Source organism: Daphnia pulicaria, chromosome 7 (assembly GCF_021234035.1).
Source record: "Daphnia pulicaria isolate SC F1-1A chromosome 7, SC_F0-13Bv2, whole genome shotgun sequence".
Lineage (NCBI taxonomy): Eukaryota > Metazoa > Arthropoda > Branchiopoda > Diplostraca > Daphniidae > Daphnia > Daphnia pulicaria.
This window is the reverse complement of record NC_060919.1, coordinates 2,184,485-2,200,930: the sequence shown is the minus strand read 5'-3', so window position 1 is coordinate 2,200,930 and position 16,446 is coordinate 2,184,485. Positions and strand designations below refer to the sequence as shown.

At 40.2% G+C, this 16,446-nt stretch overlaps 4 protein-coding genes and 3 long non-coding RNA genes across 11 annotated transcripts in view; 2 read left to right on the top strand and 5 right to left on the bottom strand.

The window, feature by feature from the left end:
* Window positions 1-16,446, top strand: part of LOC124349621 (LIM homeobox transcription factor 1-alpha-like) — a 947,038-nt gene that overhangs the window by 644,859 nt on the left and 285,733 nt on the right. The gene's annotated exons all lie outside the window — the stretch shown is intronic.
* On the bottom strand, window positions 952-3,730 carry LOC124350295. Of its 4 annotated transcripts, XR_006920685.1 has the most exons (9): window positions 3,716-3,730; window positions 3,329-3,652; window positions 3,050-3,269; window positions 2,447-2,606; window positions 2,109-2,326; window positions 1,945-2,048; window positions 1,410-1,869; window positions 1,156-1,312; window positions 952-1,075 (listed from the first exon to the last, which is right to left on the bottom strand). It is a non-coding gene; the product is annotated as an uncharacterized LOC124350295 (long non-coding RNA). The 4 variants fall into 4 exon arrangements; XR_006920684.1 differs by lacking the exon at window positions 3,050-3,269 and having other exon boundaries at window positions 1,391-1,869; XR_006920683.1 differs by lacking the exon at window positions 3,050-3,269.
* Window positions 6,289-8,486, bottom strand: LOC124349578 (extensin-2-like). The gene is made up of 2 exons (XM_046800304.1): window positions 8,379-8,486; window positions 6,289-8,205 (listed from the first exon to the last, which is right to left on the bottom strand). The coding sequence occupies exons 1-2, from the start codon at window positions 8,380-8,382 to the stop codon at window positions 6,491-6,493; spliced, it is 1,719 nt and encodes a 572-aa protein (XP_046656260.1). The 5' UTR covers window positions 8,383-8,486; the 3' UTR covers window positions 6,289-6,490.
* Window positions 9,768-10,906, bottom strand: LOC124350007 (protein spaetzle-like). The gene is made up of 2 exons (XM_046800979.1): window positions 10,797-10,906; window positions 9,768-10,714 (listed from the first exon to the last, which is right to left on the bottom strand). The coding sequence occupies exons 1-2, from the start codon at window positions 10,818-10,820 to the stop codon at window positions 10,115-10,117; spliced, it is 624 nt and encodes a 207-aa protein (XP_046656935.1). The 5' UTR covers window positions 10,821-10,906; the 3' UTR covers window positions 9,768-10,114.
* Window positions 11,421-12,757, top strand: LOC124349947 (neurotrophin 1-like). The gene is made up of 4 exons (XM_046800902.1): window positions 11,421-11,512; window positions 11,607-11,671; window positions 11,730-11,934; window positions 12,009-12,757. The coding sequence occupies exons 1-4, from the start codon at window positions 11,498-11,500 to the stop codon at window positions 12,480-12,482; spliced, it is 759 nt and encodes a 252-aa protein (XP_046656858.1). The 5' UTR covers window positions 11,421-11,497; the 3' UTR covers window positions 12,483-12,757.
* On the bottom strand, window positions 11,466-14,611 carry LOC124350381. 2 transcript variants are annotated; one of them, XR_006920867.1, is made up of 3 exons: window positions 14,537-14,611; window positions 14,379-14,466; window positions 11,466-11,548 (listed from the first exon to the last, which is right to left on the bottom strand). It is a non-coding gene; the product is annotated as an uncharacterized LOC124350381 (long non-coding RNA). The 2 variants fall into 2 exon arrangements; XR_006920866.1 differs by lacking the exon at window positions 11,466-11,548 and adding an exon at window positions 13,238-14,317.
* On the bottom strand, window positions 14,820-16,432 carry LOC124350344. Its single transcript, XR_006920806.1, has 5 exons — window positions 16,188-16,432; window positions 16,076-16,123; window positions 15,922-15,995; window positions 14,974-15,078; window positions 14,820-14,911 (listed from the first exon to the last, which is right to left on the bottom strand). It is a non-coding gene; the product is annotated as an uncharacterized LOC124350344 (long non-coding RNA).

Genomic DNA, 16,446 nt, shown 5'->3' with positions numbered 1-16,446 from the left:
CTGGTTGATGAGGCTCAGCACTCACGATAATTCCACCAACACATTTCACGCACTTGTAGTTGAACACTTCCCTGTCTTTCTTCATTCGGACATAGTCAGTGCTGGACAAAGACGTCGGCATACACTGACGATGCATAAATCCCCGGCACGACACACACTCAATAATCTGTGGTTTACGACCAGTGATGGAAATTTCACAAATGCAGCAATCCATGATGACAAGTAATGAGCGTGAGTTGTGAAGACTATCAATCTTAAAAAACGAATAACATTCAATTTTGCAAGTTGTGTTGATGAAGACTACTCCCTTGTTGCCAGATTGTATAATTTGTACTTGGACACAATTCACTGTTATCAAAAAATTTCTGGTTGCTAAAGGAGTCGAACTCAAGACAATTGCGTGAAAACACAGAGCGCTAACCGACTGACCAAGGTGATGTTCAAACGCACTTTGTATTTATGTTCCTTATAAAAAAATAGACATAAATATGAAAAAAAAACTTGGGCCCGTATGACGTTAAAAACGACGTACGGGCCTAAAAATTTACGACATACGGGCCTGGGCCCGTATGTCGGGGCCCGTATGGTGGGGCCCGTATGTCGCACACCCCACACAAAATCCAAAATTTACATGCAAAAATTTAACAGAATTATCAGAATATTCAGAATTAATAATTGAATCAGAGCGATTGAATCTTTGAACCGGATGTGAAATAATTAATGATGAACATGAGAAAAACCTTGCTTTTGAATTCAATTCGAATCCGGAAATGTTACAATAAATCAAAATGTACAAGTACAAACAAGAAAGCGTTACAAGGCAAAATTAATCATCAGAATCTGATTCGATGGCGATTATCAGAGTTCAGAGGGTCAGCAATCTTTTGAGAAACATTTGGGAGATTCCGCTCTAAAGTTTTCGTTCTTTTTCATCCGAGGTGCCGAAATGAAGGAAGATTGCCTTATTATTCGTTCTTGTTTCTTCTATTGCACCTAGTTTTTTCTGGGTTTGACTCCTATTCTCTTCTCATGTCCCCCTCCATGTTGTCTCCCACCATTTCCCATGACTGTCTGTCTGTGAATAACGTAATCATGCATGTAATAAATAATAACCTAAAATAAACTCACCTAACAATCTAACTAAATATCACTTACTCTTACGTACACTAATGTCCTGTAACATTTAAAAGAAAACAAAACACTCCTGAGATACACAGTCCAAGGTAAACGTGGGACAATCTTTTACGCCGTTGTTTCTCGAGCGTTGTTACTGCTGTGTGCTTTAATGGACCGATATGAGAGATGGCAAAACCTGAATGGAAAACCTTTTAGTTTGTTTTTTTGTTGCGAAGGCAAAAAATAAATAAAAAAATTATGATAAAGCAATTACCGCAGCGTAGTACTCTTACCATCACTAAAACTAGACGTGGAAGAACCGAAGAACCCATCGCCGTCAATCAGATTTCCGGCGATCATGGAACAATTGTTACTAGTGCCCATGAAGTTGGCTAAGATGGTTTTGGCTGGGCCAATACGCCAACTGTCTGACGCATAAGTCGGAAATGCGACTTTAAGCGCACCCTAACGAATCTTTTACCAATTACCGGAATAATGTCCAGCAAATTGACCGAAGCAGTGTGGATTTTTCCTATGCTGAATTCCGACGACCTCGTATGGTACGACATTGGAAAATTTCGCTGCGGAATAAAGGTTTTCTTCGTTGGATCCCCAAATGAGTGAATAAGCGAGTTGATTCTGGACGAGATATGTGAGTTGTTGAGCCGGGTTATCCGAGAGAACAGAGATATATTTCAGTCGAACGAATGATTCGATCCACGAACCAAACTACTCGTCGACTTCCAAATCTACCTATTTTCGAAATAGCAAAAAAATTAAAGGAGAAAATTTCCAAGCCTCAAGATAAGTAGCATTTGTAGTACCCACCAATTTCCATGGAATAACCACAATAAGTTCCCGGCTCCGACGCAATTTGTTCAACCTGATTGACTGGGGGTGAACTAGGGCCATTCTCACAAAGACACGATCTCCTGTAAAACCCAGCACAATCGAATAAATTTAAGCCAAAAATAGTTCTAATAGAATTTTACCTGGTCTTTTGTGACTTCTGGCAACATAATAGAGTTCTAGTTTCGGTTCATTGCGGTAATGTTCGAGTCCGATACGATGCAAACGGCATAAAAAATAATTGGCGAATCGGCGACACTAAAATTGCGAATAATTCTTGGTCCCAGAACCATTCGGCCGTAGTGTGTTGAATTGGAGATTCATCTTAAGGATATAGGATATAGCCATCTAGATTCTAGATCTGTAAACAAGAAATGTTTAAAACGTAAATGAAAATTGAAAACAATCCCTGCTCTAGCTCGCAGCAAAACTAATTAAAATGACATCAACAACAAGCAAAGACCTAAAGAAAAATACTAACTCAATATTCTCCTTGGCAAAATCATCATCTCCTTCTTCTCGTCTTCCTGAAGACACCGCCAATCAATCTCAAGATGAAAACTCCGTGTTGTAATTAAGAGCAGTGGTAGTAGGAGGTAGTGTGATGCTTTTTTCGACTTACAGGTAGCAATTGCGGTTGCCTGAATAATAATGCATAATAAGCCATTTTAATGAAAAAATAAAAGGCAGTTTTTATACATGAACTTACGTACGATGATCATGAATAATTGGTTCTTTTTGGCAATACTTATTGAATTATTTAATCTTTAAAAAACTGGAAGTAGACAATTAAGCACACTGAAAATTCTAACACAATATGAGCTATATTCCTGACATAGGCTACTACTGTAGGACAAAAGTGAAAATTACTTCACAATTTCAGTACAGATATGCCAATAACATTACACACATACAAGTTTTCCCTATACGTGTTTTATTCATGCATATTCAAGTTCCAATGAGGAAGAAGTTTAAAATAAATCTTCAAAAGAGAGGAAAATATTAGTTGAAGTAAACAAACATGACATGAATGCAGTTGAAAGGAACTAAGAAACCTTATTAGACTTATCAGCCCAATGCTCACATTTCTTTAAAAGTGAAAATTTTGCATGATCAACTTTTAACTGCATGGTCTCTAGTTCAGTAGTTTGGCTCTGCTAAAATCTGAATTCCAATGACAATTTCTCTCTGTGAAACATAGGCTACTGGTGGTGAAAATGTAAAGCAACAATACACCCTTCATTGCACAATTCTTTCCCTGCCTTTTTAAAACAAATAAAAAATCCTTCGAAATGTATAAGTCTCTAAAGAAACCGTAAAATCTATAATGTTGGCCACATGACATTTTTATGTTACTTTATACCTTTTTTCATGAATAGAAAACACGACACAGTAAAGAATTTCGTGACACGCTTAACGCTTTCTCTGTCTAGCAGACGAATATTTGCTGAAACTACGAGTCTGGCAATAACAATTAACAAAGCATCTCCTTGCTCGGTGTGAGTGGCCACAATAAATCTCGACTCTCGACTTCTCGAGTTCTTTTCTTGCCACTTTTTCTTACATAACTAAATCATTAAAAACATACTGCGTTTAAAAAACAACGGGGAATATGTGATGCTCTATTTACTTCCCGGAAGTGGTGCGTCGGCAGTGGCTGGTGGGATACCTGGTTCGGCCTTGATGCCTGCAATAACACGTAGAAATGTAGCAAACCATTGCAAAGGAAAAAATGCTCGATTCATTATACCTTGTACTTCGTGGGAAATAGGAGGGGAATCCCGGTTGATTTCGCCGAGAATGAGTCTCGGTGAGTTGCTCAAAAGAAGAAAGTCCGTCACAGAACCTGAAGCTCGCTACTTCATGCGCCAACTTCTTCGTGGTGTGAGATATCTCCATAAAAACAACATAATACACGGAGACTTGACACCGAGTAATCTCTTCCTCACTGAAGTCCTGGTACTGAAGATTGGAGACTGGAGACATAGAAACAAAATTATACACCGAGAATCCCTAGATACTAGGGATTGCAAAGAAAGTAAATAAACATTCCAACACCATTTGTTTAACATGAAACCTACAAAATGCAGCCCGCAGACCAGATATCCACTGCATAACCTTGTTTACACAAAACTTCGGGTGCAATGCAGTTGGGAGTGCCACACAGAGTCCTATCAAAAGTAAAGTAGATAAAACATTTAGCAAAGCTTACAAACAGTGAGCACAAAAATATCTTACTTTTTCCTTTCACCGTATAACTTTGTTGCAACGCCAAAGTCTCCAATCTTCAGTACCAGGTCTTCAGTGAGGAAGAGATTACTCGGTGTCAAGTCTCCGTGTATTATGTTGTTTCTATGGAGAAATCTGACACCACGAAGAAGTTGGCGCATGAAGTAACGGCTTCAGGTTCTGTGATGGACTTTCTTCTTTTGAGCAACTCACCGAGACTCTAAAAAAGTAACACAACATTGAAAAAACTAATTCGAAAAACATATGAAATGGTAGGGCACTTACCCCTCTTTGGCAATGGCAAAGCTCCAAAACAATGACGTAAAAGTTACTGTGAGATTAAAATCGACACTGACAAAATATAATAAGAGTACGTAATTAAAAATCGGACCTACGGCCAGCGAACATGGTGGCGAATGTGTGGCTTTCTCCCTTTTTATATGTCTCCAATAAAGCACATCATCCGTCTGAAGCGGGAAAAAACGGCCTTGGGCATGCTTTAGGCTATTCACGTGCGACGTATGAGATAAGAGTCTAGATTTTCTAACCCTACCTCTAGGGCGTGACGTAATTGGCTGTGGGCGTCACCGTTGGTTCGTTCTCATTGACCTTGTGATGTATTGGAAATTTACATCTGGCATTGTGGCTTGCGGCGGAGAACTTTATGAAATTAAATCTAATGACATAATAACTGGCCCTTTTCGCTTCTCGAATCATCTGGTCAAATTATTTTATTGTATATGTGATAAGATTTTGTAAGATGCTTACAGGCTTAACACGATAAACGCGTTATTTTTAACTAGATTGGATCATACAAAAAGCGGAAAGATGTGTATGCATCATGTTAAATTGTTGGGTTGTTGAAGTATGTGTATTTGTGTGATAAGAAAGAAAAAAATCCAATGATTAAAGACATATTATTGGGAAGAGATTGACAGATCAATTACCGCTGAAATATGGAATAGACTTCTAGATTCTATTTCTATCTAAATGTTTTCAAATTATTAAAAAACAAAGTTCAGCTTGACACTAACTAAAACTAGACTATTTGAATCTTTTGTTTCGCAGGGTGTGTCCTTGCGACAGTTGGAATTGGATTGGTTTGGGAAATCGCACGTTGGATAATAATAGCTTCCAACAGTCCAGTACAATCCGTCAGGACATTTCATACGAATCGGAACACCATTGGAGCATTGATGGTAATATCTGAGATTTCAAAAATTTTGCTTTATTCGGCTTTATTGTTATTATAAAGACAAATAATTGTATGTAAAGTTTATTTTCTCTATACATACCCACAGTAATATGCGTCAGACAGAAATACTGTATTGTATAACTATATTCTGGACATGTTCCGACGGGAGTTGGCAATGGCGCCTCCGCTGGACGATGCCCCATATTTCTGACAAGTTGCGGAAGAGCGGAGCAGCCGCCAGCTGACAACAACAAGTGCACCCAAGAGGTAACCCCAAGCAAAATCCATTCTCATTTCCAAATTGGCTTTATTACTCTTCAAATGTCTATTTCAAATAATAAAAAGAAGGTGCACATGTATTGAGACTGAAATTTGAATAATAAAAGAAAACAAGACTTAACTTTTTCAACAATCGCAAGAAAGTAACTGATAGAATACTGTCTTCGAGACTAGTGTTTTATATAAAAAATGCTTATCAATTCAATTTGTTGCAATGTGTTTGTAGCTTCCGTTGCTAAGCTAATGCAAGTCTTATGTTGAATTTAAAAAATGACGTCACAAAAACAGTAATTTCTTTCTTAAAACGACGCCACTATCTACCGCACCAAAAAAGAGCGCATAAATAAAACAATTTGACTGCATCGTCGTTTTACTGCGCCATTTTGCTCGGTCATATCATATCGCTATTTTACGTGCCCTACTAATACTTTGGCGCTATATCACGTTATTCTGGTACATTACTACATCACAACGTATAGGCAGCATAGGCTGCTCCGAGAGTTGGAACATCAAAGATTTTCAGTCTTAACTTTATCTAACAAAATCGTTTGGGGCGCTTTAGGAAAGAATGGGGGATATGATCCTGAACAGACAATTCCAACACAAAATCAGTAAACATAATGTTTGATTTCTTTTATATTGTGCTTTTAAACTCTACCGATAAAATCTCAAGTTGCAGTTAACATTGAACACCAATAAAAACTAACCCAATACATGACATTTGAGTGAACAATGCAATGAACTGAATCATTAAATACATTGATTTTAGAGCGATATAACTAATAAAAAATAAATTATCTTTACATGAAATATTAACAACATCTAGTATAATGGGGCAGAATAATATTTGGGAGCCTCAGTGTAGTATTCAGTTTTCTTAGTTGGGTAGTACTCAGGTGCCTTTGTGGTGTAGTAGGAAGCCGTTGTGTAGTACTCGGGAGCCTTGGTGGTGTAGTAAGCTGCAGTGGTGTAGTATTCTGGAGCCTTGGTGGTGTAGTACTTGGGAGCCTCAGAGTAGTAGCTGGGAGCAGCGTAGGTCGTAGGGCTGTAGTAAGGTGCCGGAGTAGTGTAGTATTCGGCTTTCTTAGTGGTGTAGTATTCTGGCGCCTTAGTGGTGTAGTAGGAAGCAGTTGTATAGTACTCAGCTGCTTTGGTGGTGTAGTACTTTGGGGCCTCAGTGTAGTAAGTAGGAGCTGCATAAGTAGTAGTGTAGTAAGGAGCCGCAGTGGTATAGTACTCGGGTGCCTTGGTGGTGTAGTAGGCAGCAGTAGTATAGTATTCTGAAGCCTTAGTGGTATAGTACTTGGAAGCCTCGGTGTAGTAGCTTGGAGCAGCGTAGTACTGGGGTGCTTCGGTGTAGTAAGTTGGCTCAATATAGTAAGAAGGGGCAGTAGAGGTGTAGTAAGTTGGGGCTAGGTAATACTTGACAGCTTCAGTGGTGTAGTAAGAAGCAGCTGTAGTGGTGTAGCTTGGAGCTGAAAAATACTTCGGAGCCTCGGTGTAGTATTCAGGTGCCTTGGTGGTGTAGTACTTGGGAGCTTCGGTGTAGTAGCTAGGGGCTGCGTAGGTCATAGTATAGTACTCTGGAGCCTTGGTGGTGTAGTAGGAGGCAGTTGTGTAGTATTCGGGAGCTTTCGTAGTGTAGTAGGTGGCAGTGGTATAGTACTCGGGAGCTTTAGTATAATAAACGGGCGCTTCAGTCTGGTAATAGCTTGGGGCAGCGTAATACTTAGGGGCTTCGGTGTAGTAGCTTGGGGCGGCAGTTGCGTAGTACTTGGGTGCCTCGGTTTCGTAGTAGCTAGGAGCTGAGTAATATTGCGGAGCCTCGGTGTAGTAAGCTGGTTCAACATAGTAAGATGGGGCAGCAGCGGTGTAGTAAGTTGGGGCTACGTAATACTTGGCAGCTTCAGTGGTGTAGTAAGGAGCCGCTGTGGTGGTGTAGCTCGGAGCCGAGTAGTACTTTGGAGCCTCAGTGTAGTATTCAGGTGCTTTGGTGGTGTAGTACTTTGGGGCTTCGGTATAGTAGCTGGGAGCTGCGTAGGTCGTGGTGTAATAAGGTTCCGGTGTTGTGTAGTACTCAGCTTTCTTAGTAGTGTAGTACTCGGGAGCCTTGGTATTGTAGTACTTTGGAGCCTCGGTGTAATAACTAGGAGCCGCATACGTCGTGGTGTAGTACTTCGGAGCCTCGGTGGTGTAATACTTCGGAGCCTCGGTGTAGTAGCTAGGGGCAGCGTAGGTTGTTGTGTAGTACTCGACCTTCTTTGTGGTGTAATGCTCAGGTTCCTTTGTTGTGTAGTAAGAAGCCGTGGTGTAGTACTCGGGAGCCTTGGTGGTGTAGTACTTCGGGGCCTCAGTGTAGTAGGTAGGAGCAGCGTAAGTCGTCATGTAGTATTCAGCTTTCTTGGTGGTGTAGTACTCTTTCGTTGTTGTGGTCTGGTAATAACTACTTGATGCAGAAGATGAGCCCATCGGTCCACCCGTAGTAGATCCAGCCAACATCGAGACAACAGCTAGCAGCAACGTGATGGCAAAGTTAGCTAATGATAAAAATTGTATAGTTAGTGAAAGTGTCAAAAGAATAATTTCAAAGTGATTACATCAATCATCTTGGTACATTAAACACTATGCTATGTTTAAAAGAGGTAAAAAACAAAAATACATTTCAAGTTAAGTAACAAGTAATAAAACAAAATAAGTGAAGAATTCATACCCATGGCAACAGGTTGAAATTTGATGGCACAGCAAATGGCAGATAGACTAAGTGCTCCTGTTGACGTGTCGAAATGGCGAACTCCACTGATTTCAATGGCCTTTACTCCCGTCTTTTATATCCCACCATTACCCCAAAATTCGCGCCGCTGGCGTGATTTGCTTTGTAATGATGAAAGAATCTTGATTCTAACTCCTCCCCTTTTTCATGCCACACAATTAATAAAGTTGATTATTTTTAAATTTAAAAATCCTGTTATAGATAAGAATTAAATATTTCCGCAATTAAAATTTTAAAAATAAATATAAATTCTTATGGAAGAATAACTCACCGATATGTAATGTTTGAAAATTTAATTATGATTCGTAAAAATATTAAAAATCGATCCAAATCTTAATTATCAATATTTTCATGACGCGGCTAATTTTAAATCTGATCCCTGATCATTCAGAACTAAACAAGTTTATCATCGCTGTGTTATTTCTCTAGATCACACGAATCAACAATGTCATAACATAAGGGGAAATTCGGCTAAGAGCAGCCAAGAACAAAATGGGTAAATCGACTAAACGTAGGTCTACTTGGTATCCATATTTCCACAAAGAACTGTAAAACATATGACTGGCTTAACGTTAGTAAGGTTAGTAAGCAAATAATTCGGTGGTAAATTACTGCAATAAAACAATTAGATTATGAGGGATAAACACTGGACCAAATGAACTTAAAACTTATCCGAAGGGCTTTAAAGGAAGTGGTCACATGATGGAATAGAAAACACGACACAGTAAAAAATTTCGTGACACGCTTTCTCTGTCTAGCAGACGAATATTTGCTGAAACTACGAGTCTGACAAAGCATCTCCTTGCTCGGTGTGAGTGGCCACAATAAATCTCGAGTCTCGAGTTCTTGTCACTTTTTCTTACATAATTAAATCATGAAAAACATACTGCGTTTACGAAAAAACGTGGAATATCTGAGGTAACCGTGGGCGATGGTGCGATTGCTTTGTGGTGAACTATCTGCTCGTCATGCTCTATTTACTTCCATTCGGTTTACCAATAATCCAATATAGAATTTCGAATTTGTTCGTAAATTTCAGGATATTTCAAATCCCCACGATTTCAACATTAGCCATACTGAAATAACACAGCGATCTTTACGGTCTCCATGCCAAAACGCCAATAACTTTACGTTTACGATCTTCTTCTAAATGTAGTTACTATTACTATTTCCCTTTTTTCGCATTGCCCTAAATATATATTGAGAAACAACCGCAAAGATCAGCCCTCGGTATTGGACTGTGAAAACTCGATAAGTGAATTTTAGAGTCAATCAAATCGAAATGTAAGAGAAACTGGATGAGCGACTAGAACGGAAATTGGACAAAAGTTTTCAGTACAAATTGGAAATTTATTGTCTGATAAAAAGTCAAATAATTAAAGGAAATGCATAGAACTATTTTTCGTATTAGATAAAACCCACGATGTTGTTGTGGACGAGGGACTGCTTTCATGTTGGATGGTACCGCCAACCTTTGCGCTCCACTTAGAATCTTTTTTTCAGTTTTCAGTTGAAAAAGGAGTCGACTGTGAAGCGCAGAGATGTTTTTACACGAATGATATTATCACAGGGATCGTTTGGTGACTGATGGGAGCCTTTGGATGATGACAATTTTGGATTGGGATTGGCCGAAAAATTGGAAGAAAGAAAAAGAAAAGAAATGTACGGTAATTAATTTAGAGGCTGAAGGCTCCAACGAAGCAGGCGCATGAGGCCGGCAACTTGAAGGTCTCGATGGCGAATGGGAAATAGTAATCGGTGGGATCGTAGACGAGGAAACGGTGGTAGATGCTCTTCTGGAGGCACTTGGACTCGTAGCAGGTGGGGACCAAGGGGCAGGCCTTTCCGGCCGCGTCGGCCTCACATTCTTCGATGCGAGCGTGTTGATCGTATTTGATGCCGTAAGACTCGACTTTGTTGATGATGACACGCCACTTGCCTTTGGTGTTGACGGCACGCAGCGGCTGGACGTAGGAGGTGGCGCTGGGGCAGAGGTAAGTCTCGTCCACCAATTGGGTCAAAGTGTCGACCGAGTTGGCCGTTTCGGCCACGACGTTCTTGTACAAAGCCACAACGGCCTCGTAGTGCTTGTCCAGTTCGTAAACGACTTCGTAGGCCGGGTACTCGGAATCCTCCAGGCACCAGTTCTTGGTCGTGTTCTTGGAGCAGACCGGAATCTCTGGCTCGTATTTCGGTTCGTATTTCGGCTGGTGATAAGCGGGCGGCTTGTAATTGTTGCCCGTCACAACGGCCACAACACCTAAACTCACAAAGATCTGGCGGTGATAATAATTAATAATTAGATTGAGCTAATGATTAAAAGATCAATTTGCTGCTGAATGGATTGGAATAATTTACCAAAAAGTGGTAGGACAGAGACATGATTTCCAATTGACTTTGACTTTACACTGTGAGAAAGTCAGAAGAGGAATCGACTGCAAGGGGCGATGTGTTAAACTGATGTGACCGTCTCGGCTTTTATACCGGGACACTTTGTTACGCTGCGTTCCATTTTAACCAATGGCTACTCCCACCAGATGGTGGGATTTTTGAAAGTCTCGCCTTGAAATCACGAATGTGCCTGTTCTCGGCTTTCTCTATACGTTAGTTACGTTTAAAATGCGCCAAGTTCATCCACAGGAAGCACATCACTTCACGGGGAAAACAGCAGAATCAGTCTAGCTAGTCTAGTCTATACCTATGGTTAAAGAAGTCCAGGGAAAGTGAATTCGCCTCGGGAATAGTTGAAGACACTGTGAAAGAGTAAAACCGATATAGAATATTTTGGGAAGGCAACGAGCTGGCGAAAGTTTACAAACAATTTATGTTTATGAGATCTTTACCTGAGACTTGGGAACCGCCCCGTCAAGATTGCTGCTATTGGTGTTGTGACGACGACTGCGTGTAAGAGTGGCGTAGTTGGACCGAAAAGCTGAGTATAAAAAGACCCGAACTGTTGGTGGAAGACACAGAACACATCAGGAGCTTTCGGTGCTCACACATCCAATTCTTGATTGTTTCGCTGAGTTTTCATCTCCTTTAAAGTCAAATCATACGACATGTCTTTGGCAGTGGTAAGTCAAATCTTTGACCAATTCGCTGTTCATTGCCTGAAACGATGAACATTGAAGAGCATTTAAAAATTATTTCGATTTACTAATTTTACAGACGATTTTGATGTTTTGCGCTGTCGGCGCTTGGGCTGAAGATTTGGTTGCCCAGGAACAGTACAGGTAACTTCTTATTTAGTTAGACCAGTATTTGATAACTCATATTGATTCTTAACTTTAGACCAGCTTACAAGCCAGCGTACCCCGAGCCCCAATACCCGTCTTACAGCAAACCATCAGCTATTCAATATTCCAAAGACCCATCATACCCATCGTACCCCGCTTACCCCAAGTACTGCGACCCAAAAGCCGCACCCAAATGCGCTGAAAACGCGACGGTCGGTTGGTGTTTGACCGACGAGGAATACCCCACCTACGAAGTCAAGGTATTGAATTTCGAATGAATCAATGAGTCAATTAATAAAAATACCTTTTAAATTGGGCGATGGCCAATGATCAGTACGCCATCGACTACGATCCTTTAGTGTTGAAGAAATACGCCGACGTGGCCGACCAGTCAGCCAACGATTTGGTGGATGGCGTCAGCAAGGAACAAGAGGAGAAATTCGATTATTCTTTCTACAACGGCAAGCAGTTCGACCAGGGCAACTGGGTCGGTGGTGAGGGTTTCATCTGCCCCAGCGAGGTGGCCTACTCGCGTCCCCTGCGCGCCAAGAACACGGCCGGTGAGTGGCGCGTCATCGTCCAGGACATCGCCTGGCCGACTTACACCCAGACCCAGCGGACCGAGACTTGCTTGTTCCCCGAAGCCGCTTGCCGCACGTTGGCCCCTTGCCACTTGAGCAAGTGCCTCCAGAAGCACACTATCCACCGCATGCTCTCCTTCGACCCGTGCGATGCTTACAAGGGCATCTTCATCGACACCTACAAGCTGCAATCCGCTTGCTCCTGCCACATCCCCGTCAAGGCCTAAATTCCATTCAACCCCTTATTACAGGACCCCCACCCAAACGACCTCCAGGTAATACCAGAAACGACAAGTAACGAGAGGGACTGCTTCAAATGAAAACGGTACCGCCAACCGTCCAAACATCCTCTTCTTCACAGTTATCGTTTGTGGTTTTCTCTGGACTTGTCATCGAGTCAAACTTTTGAACTTTTCCTCTTCTCCTATATTCTCGTCCTGATTGCCTGCCACTAAGAGTTCTTGTGTATCAAACGAAATACAAAAAGTATTTATGAACGAAACGAAACGTTCATGTTTTTTTAATGTTTCAGAAGTTAGGGTTTACACAGTTCTCTTTACTTACGCCAGGGGAACTGTTTATCAGATCATTAGATTAGCCAAAATCGACAATATTTTCAAAGTATTATCGATTAACAGTTTGAATATAATGCGAAATATTTTCTAGTTTACAGTCAAATCAAAATAAATGTTGCTACATTAAAACTGAATTGATAATGTTAAAGACAATGTGCTGAAAAATGAACGCCAATAGTTTACAGAGGTATACAAGTCTATATAAATGGCAGCACTAATCACTAGATTTACACTTCAGGCTGTCTACCCATACGCCAAAATGACCGAACAAGTAATCAAGAGCGTTTTTTCTTTGTTGCCTTTTCTTTGGGGTAAAAATGAAGTGGAAAGTCCCGATAAAGAAAAGAACCTAATGGATTTTGGAGATCTACAGGAAGTATCCAATCCATTTCCGCACCCGACTTATTACCACCCACGTCTACAATCCCCTGCTCCTTCTCCAAGTCATCAAGCTTTTCACTATGCATCTCCGCCCAGTATAATACCATCAATCCCTGACTTGTTTCCGAATATGATGGGTCGTCTCGAGCAACTGGAAAAGCGAATCGAGGCGTGCGAGATGGCAACTCTTGAATTTCAAACACAACTAAGTGAAATTCAGGTTGAAATAAATGATTTTTATCAAAATCCGACTGGATCAGGAAACCCAAAGAAAGTTGAAATGGACCAGAAGGAATTAAAGTCAATGCCGATTGCATACATGATGCCATATTTTCATGGTAATGAAAATTTGGCCCCTCCGTGTCCATGGCCGCAATCAGTAACTACGAGATATGACGGTTGACATTTTTCGATCGAAAACCAACAAGTCCAGCAACTGTTCAGCAAAGTGTTCGCAAGTGATGAATTAAAACAGTGTCAAGTCTGATGAATACAAATTCGTAATTCAATTATGAAACCAATTTTTCTTCATTTCTACTTAATTTAGACCAAAAGAAGAAAGTAAGTAGTCAATCTTCAGTAAAATTTAAATAATGGGCGACGCATGTTAAATATTGATAGCAGGACAGCAAATTCTTAGTCGAAAAAGATTAATAATTGAATGCAGCGGATTGGGAATGTGGCAAGAACAGGCTGATGGAATTCAAGTTCTGAAATTCAAGTTGCCTGGATCGTGCGGATGCGTCGTTCGAGCTTTTCACCTAAAGAATTTTACTATGACTACATATTTAGCGCAATATGTAATTCATAGATTTTTACGACATAATTTCAACTCTGAATAACTTTTTTGCGCATGTCGATAAAATGGAAAGGCCTGAACAGCAATACTCTTCGGACGTACGGTATATCATAAATAAGGTTATTCTTTCGTTCAAATGAAGCGAAATTAAAAACAAAGAGCAATTTTAAAATTCACCTAATAATCCCCCAAATTTTTTTAAACGGTACTACGCGAATTTAGGATTACGAAAATTGTCGTAATCATCAGAAGCGTCTTCCTATGAGAGGGGTTCTCGTTTCGGGTATAATACGTGAACCGGAACAGCCTTTTTGTTCATTTAAAGTCAACAGGGATGATGCGATTGGATTGAAAAGAAATATTCATACCTTCATGGCTTCATGCAAGATCTATAATGGTGACTTCCCGGTCGTTGATAATGCGGAGAACATCTTCCAAATTCACGTGTCGGTTTTACTAAAAATCCCACAACAATACAACGTTAATTAATTTTAAATTTATTATTTTAATTCAGATATTTTTGTACCATATTTTTTGCATAACAAAGTTGCAAGTTCAGTACCAGGGGTCAATTCAAAAGCAATCCCTTTGTCAATCCCTTTAGCCAATAAGAGCAAATTAAAATAAGAGAGACAAAAAACACAAAACAGTATGGTAAGTAATTGCTTGCCTTGAAGACAATTAAAACTGGTCTGCCAATTGCAGAGCTGATGTAAATGAAATATCTTTCATTTGAGAGGTGAGAAGGAGCAGTTTCTTCAGAACACAGAGACAAATTTCTACGAGTAAGACAGGCTGTCTTTCTCAGGTTTCAAATTGTGTTGACCTTCTTGCTTGGCAGCATCCCTGAGGATAGTAGCTTTGATTTGAATTTCAATAATTTTGAATTCATTTATAGAAACTTGAGAAATAGTTAGTGTGATTCTCAAAACAGAATTAAGTTAATTCAAGGGAGAAACTTACTTCAGTTTCTGTTATGGCAGAACAGTTCCTGAACTTCCTTATTGCTTACTCGGGAAGACATTTCAGCCAGAAGTGAAGAGCACAAATATCATCAAATTTGGAAACCTGAAATTTTGTATTATATCAATTTACTTTTTAATTTTCTTTTTGTTGTGGTGCTTCAGCTTGGGTCATGGACGTTCAGGCCCCGGCGTTCAGGCCCCGGCTTTCAGGCCCACTTTTTACGTGGGCCTGAACGTCCAGCTGTTGGGCCTGAACGTCCAAAATTTTAAATATTTATTTATCAGGACAGTGGCGCTAGTAAGCCTTGCTATAAGCATGTATTAATTTTAATTAGTATACTATTTCATATTTGATATTGCTTATGATAACAATAAATTTTGCTGTAACTTAAGCTAAAAAGAGAGTGCGACGATTAACGAAGCGCGAAGGGATCTCCTGATTCACCATACCGAATCAGATTCATGTCATTCATTTGAATTTAATGTTTACTTTACTTTTGCTTTTTAAAAGTTTTAATTGACATTTCCTACGGGAACCTCGCAAACCGGAACGGGATGCCAGCATATATAAATTTTAAAAGTACGATTTGCCCCCATAAAACAAGTACGCTACCACCACCACTGTGTATAGTTGCTGTAAATACTGAAGCGGGAACTTTAAAAGTTTAAATCAACAAGCAGTTTTTTAATATATAAATCTATGGCTAATATTTAAATATTTGGCTGATAGCACCTTAGATAGAGAGAATAGATCCCCGATTAAATGTCACAGCGCCTCTAGCGGTACACCCAGCCGTAGAGAGGGCACCGGCACCCCCCCATCATTCGCTGTATTACTATTATTATTCTGGACGTTCAGGCCCAATCTGGACGTTCAGGCCCAGGGCCTGAAAGCCGGGGCCTGAACGCCGGGGCCTGAACGTCCTACATCCCTTCAGCTTCGTACCCACTGACATAGCAATTCTTGACACATTTTACTGCTTTTACTTCTTTAATAGCATCTGATAGCTCAAGACTTGTCTAGATTACAAATCACAGAAGAGAAAATTGAGTTTTCACTCAATACGTGCAAATACTAAAAACAAGGTCAGTTGAATTACATTGTCTTTGCAACACTCACAATATGGCCACCCTGATACGCCTTCACCCTGTAAACCATAACCAAGCCTTACTGTTAGTACTAATTCTAGAATGCATAATAAAAGGAGATACCTCAAAATCGAAACCCGACATTTAAGTTAATTCAATTCAACTAAAAGTGATTCGTTATTTCGTTCGTCTATCATGCAACAGCAGACTGGGTTGAAAATTCCTAATCATTGATTAACAGCGTTGCCACTCTCTACTAAAGCACAACTCATGAGTCACGACTCACGATTCACGAATCACGAAGCAGGGACGGGGACAGTAGGAGGCCGATAGAAACCAGAAAGAAGTCAGGACATAATGTGTAAAATGAATCACTCATATT